Below are 6,577 nucleotides of genomic sequence, written 5' to 3'. Positions count from 1 at the left end.
ATTGAACTAGACAGCAACTGCCTTTTATCGTGCCATGACGCAAGGCCGACAGCGAAGATATCATTCTGCAATTCAGAATCGCAAAACTGAGGAAACAGCAACAAAAAAGTGTCACTCCACTTGGGACGCGCAACAACCAAAAACGACCAGACATGCTACAACCATATCTTTTCAGGCAGGCTTTGCTCAATAGAAAAAAGAATGCAATCACCAGACGCACGCACACACAAAAATACATAGCTGCTCAACTTTGATCCAACACGAAAACATTCTGCATACAAACGTTGTCACGAGGGTCGTTACAAGTACAATCTCTTCCAATCAAGCATTCCACCCCCACCACATCACTACTTGCTAAGTACTCGGCACCAGAGAGAAAAATAGCCAAACAAAAACTTGTCTCGGCCTAGAAGGGGCGAGTGCTGGGTTTAGGTTGGTTTCCTCATGTTGCGCCCTGCCCTGATCACCTCATCCACTAGCAACAGCTGCGACGCGATGATGGGTCTGCACCACCAGACAACCAAAGACCGTTTGTCAACGCACGTCACAAATAATACTCATCTTTTTTCTTTTGGAGAATGAACTCAGAATTGAACATTGTATTGTCACATACCCGGAATTCACGATCTGGCGCTTCACCGAGTAGTTGTCGTAGATGCCTTCCATCTCAGGGTCGACCGGCTCGCCACTGTTGTGGTTCAGCCCCACCACCAGCCCACGGTCGTGCTCATTCTGTTGTACAGGATGGAACATCAGCCGACACATACAGTTACAACTTTTCTGATGCACAAACTCGAGACAAAATAAGTGCAAGGAAGAAACAATACAACGAGTGGAAGCACATACCTCAAGAGAGACAATAACATCTTGGGTATCTAAGCCCGAATTCTCTGCTAGCGTCTTGGGGATAACGAGTAGAGCATCGGCAAATGCCCCCACCCCAAGTTGGGCTCGCTGTTGTTAAGATTCCAAAGTTAGCACCGTCATACTGATATGGATACGGTAGAAAAGAGCATGTCGATTCTTCAATGCACTTACTCCTTTAACGGTTTTCTTCACATTGTCAATGAGATGCTTCCTTGCAGCCATCTCGAACGCTCCAGCCCCCTAAAATTGACAAATCAAATAGAAAATATAATAAGATGACAAAGAAAACACCAGTCAACCAAGATCCAAAGCAAATAAGCAAGATACTCAAGCAAAACAAGACAGCCTGCGATAATAAAATGGATGCCATAAGCAACCGGTCAGTCGCATGTAAGAAAATCATTAAGAGTAACATAATCAATTAGCATCAACACTATTAACTCTATGAATTACTCCCTCCGTTCCTAAATATAAGGTGTATTAGTTTTTTAAAAAGTCAACTGTTGTCTATGTTTGACCAACTTTACAGCAAAATGTATAAAGATTTATAATACTAAATATATAAAATGTAAAAATATAGTCCATGATGAATCTAGTGATAGTGATTTGGTATTCTAGATATTGATATTTTTGTCTATAAACTTGGTCAAACTTAGAGAAGTTTGACTTTTTGGAAAAATAATACACCTTATATTGAGGAACGGAGGGAGTATGTCACACCTGACCCAAACAAACAATACAAGTAATGCCTCAACATAAATCAAGTTGAACGCACCAGGATGGCATCCAAGGTAAAAATATAATGACAAATTACTATGGTCAAGTAGTTCATAAAGTTCCAGGCACATCATGCAAACTACGAAATCCTAATCAAAGCCAATACCCTTTGAAAATCAAGACCCACATATCGTTAGCATAAGCTCAGCTATATGATGATCAAATGTGCATATTTATTTAGCCAAACATTTGTTTAGTTGCTGTCATGCAGAATAAATTTACAAATCATACCAGCACAACAGCTTCATCCTCAACTGTGTTCTTCACAGATCTTAGACCATCTCGTACGGCATCCTTAATTTGTGCAATGGTGTGATCATTAGGTCCTGAAGAGAGATGAATTTATAGTAAGTTTCCAACATAGGTAGTTTTGGAAAAGATCCTATTGTTTCTCGAGAATGAACTGACCTTTGATCAAAATTGTACAGGAGTGAGGGTTCTTAACATTCTCCACGAACGTGTATTTTTCTTCTCCAAGAACATGCTCATAGACAAGCCCAGCCCAGCCAAGACAGTCTTCAGTCATGCCTTCAACTGAATTGATGGCTTCACCGCCACATGCTAGCACAAGTCTCTCCATGTTCCTCCGCTTCGCTCTTCGGAGAGCAATAATCTGCAGCATGCAAATTCTTGAGCTTAAAATGTAACAAGGCCCCCATGCAAGAACTTGTTACTTCAAAATTAACAATGCATGAACTGAAAGCTGAATAATTTATTGCATTGCCATCATTTGAAATATTGACCGTCATGCTTAGGTTTTAGATAGTTACATCTTGTGGCTTATAGAGTAACATTATGTATAATGTCATATCAACTTTCATGTTACAAGTTCAGCTGGTGACACCATGAGACAAATTTTTAACTGGAACCCCAAACAGATCAAGGTTGAATGTAAGCAAATTAGAAACATCATGTAGAAACAAGTCAGAATTGGTTACCCCAGCTCTAGCTAGGAGATCGAGGGATGGAGGATCGATGCCCTTTTGGTTGATCACCACAAAATTCTTGTCAGTTCCTGCGCAAACCTGCATGGCCAAGGAAACACGTGAAGACAACATTTTCCAAACGCGCACGAGAGAGAGAGAGAGAGAGAGAGAGAGAGAGAGAGAGAGAGAGAGAGAGAGAGAGAGAGAGAGACGCTAAGCAAATACCTTATTTTTCAATTCAATGATCTTCTGGACACGTTCATCAACTTGACGCCTCTCTGCAGTAACCATCTTTTCTCTTTGTTCTGCGTTTGAGTAGAAGAATCCTGCATTGATTTCACTGAGAAACTTATGCGTCAGTTAAACAGTTCCCTTCACTGATGCATGTAAAACAGGTAAAGACAGACTGCTGCTGTGCACTACTAGTTGCCCCACAACATGCAAGAAAGTAACATAAGCTGACTGAAGTCCATGATTGTAGGTAAGATTCATGTTTTTGACAAATATTGAAGCATGAACCTTCCTATATTTGGTGCAGTCAAATTGAAAGAATGTACTATGGTGATTAATAGAACTAGAGTATGCAACAAAGCACTCTATGCAAAAGTATGCACCTTTTCTCGTATTCCAGTGACACATTAGCTGTCAGGATGTAACAATTCTCTGCTCTGCGCTTCATGTCAGGGTGCCGAGAACCATGGTCAAGGACCAGACCCTCAATCTACAAAAAAACAAACGAACAGGTGTTCAACCATGTTCACAAGCTCGTGACAGAAAATACATATGAACTATTTATCCAAAGGTCTATGAAGTTCAGAAGGATGTTATACTAGGCAAACTGCAAAGAAAAGAAAAAAATACATACCAGACGTGTGTCGACATCGAATTTGTGGCGCATATGCATTATTTCCACCATAAAAAGATCAATTGGTTGATCACTCTGGCGGATGCATAGGACCTACAGCATGGACCATGCAGAAAATAGAAATATGCTAAGCCATTTTGTGGAATGAAAGCCTCCAAAGGAAACACTGTAAAAGAAATATAACATTACCGCATTCACAACAATATCGGTCAACTGATCAGCCAATGATTCATACAGCTACAAAATATCAAATTTTGTGTAAGCCTTGGTATATATGTGTACATTTGTTTCCAAAGAAAAATGGTGAAATAGAGTGCAATCACCTTTGTCCTAAGAGTTGTTCTTGCTACCATTTTCAAGATCTCCCTGTCAGGTTGATCACCGATAACGACTGCTGTCTTGAATGTCTCGAGAAATTCAAGAGTTGCTTTCTTGGCAACCTCAAAGCCATCAACCAAAAACCGTGGATGAGTACCTGCAAAAATAACAATCTGTTACTATGTACTTATAGCAAGGAGCAGGCTACCATATAAACACATGGGTTTTCCCTCTAAGAAACAGCACAGCAATTAGAGGCAACATTTTGTCACAAGTTTAGAGCAGAAGGCCCATATGTTAAGGTTAATCTTTTCGCCATAATGTGTAGCAATCAACTGGGAAATGCATGTTCAGAGCACAATATTGTCCACAAAATTCATGTTGACATGCTGCAAGAGTAGTCTTTATCTCAAAACTAGTAAAAATTTAAAATTATACTGCACTACTCTCTATCTTCAGTTGGCTTTGATCCAGTCAATTAGTTGTGCTACAGTCACATTCAAATATCTCAAGGATGCAACACCCATAAACATTAAACAATGGCACAGGTCAACTATTATTCATCTTCACTTACTGTGTAGGCACTTGTGTTTACATGTGAATATTGCATTACTATGTAAAAGCAGACATTCGTAATCCTAATCAACTAATTGGATGCATTGAGCCAGAATACCAGCCCATGATCCCCAGCAGAAGAATACAGTTCAGAAAGATTAACCGCAAACATCGCACAAGCACATATTTGGCCAAAAGGGGGTACACACCCTATGAAAAGGATAATCACATTTAACTTTATAGAGCTCCCACAGATGCCTAAATAACATTTCAAATGCAAGCAGCAAATTTCATGCAGCAACAACCATATATATCAGTGATTAGAATCATCAAAAGCAGATAAGAGGGACGGGACCCCATATACAGACCTTCTTCGATGCATCGCTCAGACATCTTCATAAGCTCCCCGATGAAAAGCACAGTGGACGTGGTGCCATCGCCACTCGTGTCGTCCTGCGCCACCGCCGTCCTCGCAATCATGATTGCCGTTGGGTTCTGGATTTGCTGCGAATAGCAACAACACAAAAGCCTCAGAAACCGGACGAAAGAGCATGATGTCACCAGCTCCTTTAATTAATAATACCATTTCTTTCAAGAGGGTGTTCCCGTCCTTGGTCAGCTTGATGTCGCCAGCTCCGCCCACGAGCCTGCGCACCACAGATCAAAGAACTAGTCAGATATAAGCAAACATCAGAGTCGCTATGCCTAAAGATCTATCCATGAACCAACCCTAATTTTATACTTCAACAACTCAAAAATTTGGCAGCAACTAAGTAAATACCAACCCCAACTTGATCCAATCAGCCAAAAACCCAAAGCATTGCTGGAAGCAGATTGCTGCCGTGGCATTGTTCCCCCCCACATACAGTTCTAAACCTGAACAAGCTTAACGACAATCCACAAGACGCAGGCAGCCTGGATCGAAGTGGGGGGAAAATAGATCCCCGTCCTACTCTGACGAGCGCGCTCAGGTGAGAGGGATGGGTCGCGATGCCCCTGGGGAAACGCGCAGATCACCACCCGGGCGCCGTCGTTTCCGAATCTGCCTGCGCGAGACCTAGGGGGAGGGGGAGGGGGAGGAGGAGGCGCGCGCGATCTGGGGGAGGAGGAGGCGGTGCGGGGAGGGCGAGGGGGGAGAGAGGGGAGGGGAGGGGAGGGGCGTACATCTTGATGGTGCCCTTGGGGCCGAGGTTGGTCTTGAGGACGTCCTGGAGGCCCTTGGCGGCGCCGATGTTCATGGCGAGCGCCGCCGACTTGTTCATCACCTCCGCGTTCTGGTTCAGCATGCGGATCGACATGGCGGCGGCTGGCCGGCCGGCGGCGGATCGGAGCGGCGGGGAGGGGTGGGAAGGAAGGATCCGGAAGGAGGGAGGCGGAGGGGAGTAGGGTTTTGGAACCTGCAAGTGCCAAGTAGCCACCGGGGGCGGGTGATTGTTTATCGCCAGGCCCGTTGGGCTGGCCGGAACGGCCATTCTAATCTAGGCCCCCCGGGCATGCCGGGCTGGTGCAGGGGCTCTCCATCATGGGCAAGCCCGGTCAACTTTTTTCCCGATTTTGCAGTGTATCTTTTCATCACTGTTTTCGTTTTCACCTTTTCGTTTTCATTTTCCCCTTGTAGATATATTAAAAATAATCTGTAAATTTATTTATATTTCGAAAAATATTCCAGTTCAGATACATTGCTGGTCAAATCGAAAAGGTGCGCGTGTATTAAATATATATATATATATATATATATATATATATATATATATATATATATATATATTCATCGTGTATTGCAAAAAAGGTCATTGTGTATTTACAAAAATTGATGTGTGTTTAAAAAAGCCCATTCTGTGTTTAAAAAATGTTCATCCTGGTATTTAAATTTTTTCATGTAGTTTAAAAAAGTGCTCGGTTGCAGTTTTAAAACAGTGTTAAAAAGTCTCTCATGTCTGAAAATGTTCTTGCAATTTTAAAAAGTGTTCACGCTTGTTAGAAGAAAATGTCCGTCTACTTTTAAAATATGTTCATGCATATTTGAGAAAGCATTTGGGTATTTATCAAAAATGTGTTCCTTTACTGGAAGCACAACAGAAAGAAATGAAGGGAAAATAGTTAGCTTCCTTTTATTATATATTTTTTTTGGAAGAAAGGGTTCATCTGATTCTCGTCAAGTAAATAAATAGTTAAAAATACACTGGCGTTCAACAAACAGAGTGTTGTGGAAGCACACTTTGATCCATATACTTTGGAATACGCCTACCGTTATTCAATACGATTTGTG

At 42.0% G+C, this 6,577-nt stretch overlaps 1 protein-coding gene across 1 annotated transcript; it reads right to left on the bottom strand.

Annotated features, from left to right (window-relative positions):
- Window positions 1-225: 225 nt before the first annotated feature.
- Window positions 226-5,743, bottom strand: LOC123139913 (T-complex protein 1 subunit zeta 1). The gene is made up of 15 exons (XM_044559625.1): window positions 5,473-5,743; window positions 4,892-4,955; window positions 4,677-4,812; window positions 3,759-3,910; window positions 3,625-3,672; window positions 3,436-3,528; window positions 3,185-3,291; window positions 2,796-2,910; window positions 2,583-2,669; window positions 2,053-2,257; window positions 1,876-1,970; window positions 1,039-1,107; window positions 847-954; window positions 614-732; window positions 226-504 (listed from the first exon to the last, which is right to left on the bottom strand). The coding sequence occupies exons 1-15, from the start codon at window positions 5,604-5,606 to the stop codon at window positions 429-431; spliced, it is 1,608 nt and encodes a 535-aa protein (XP_044415560.1). The 5' UTR covers window positions 5,607-5,743; the 3' UTR covers window positions 226-428.
- Between the last annotated feature and the right edge of the window lie 834 nt (window positions 5,744-6,577).

Source organism: Triticum aestivum, chromosome 6B (genome assembly GCF_018294505.1).
Source record: "Triticum aestivum cultivar Chinese Spring chromosome 6B, IWGSC CS RefSeq v2.1, whole genome shotgun sequence".
NCBI classification, from domain to species: domain Eukaryota; kingdom Viridiplantae; phylum Streptophyta; class Magnoliopsida; order Poales; family Poaceae; genus Triticum; species Triticum aestivum.
Note: the sequence above shows the minus strand (reverse complement) of the source record. Positions and strands in the feature narration are given on the sequence as shown.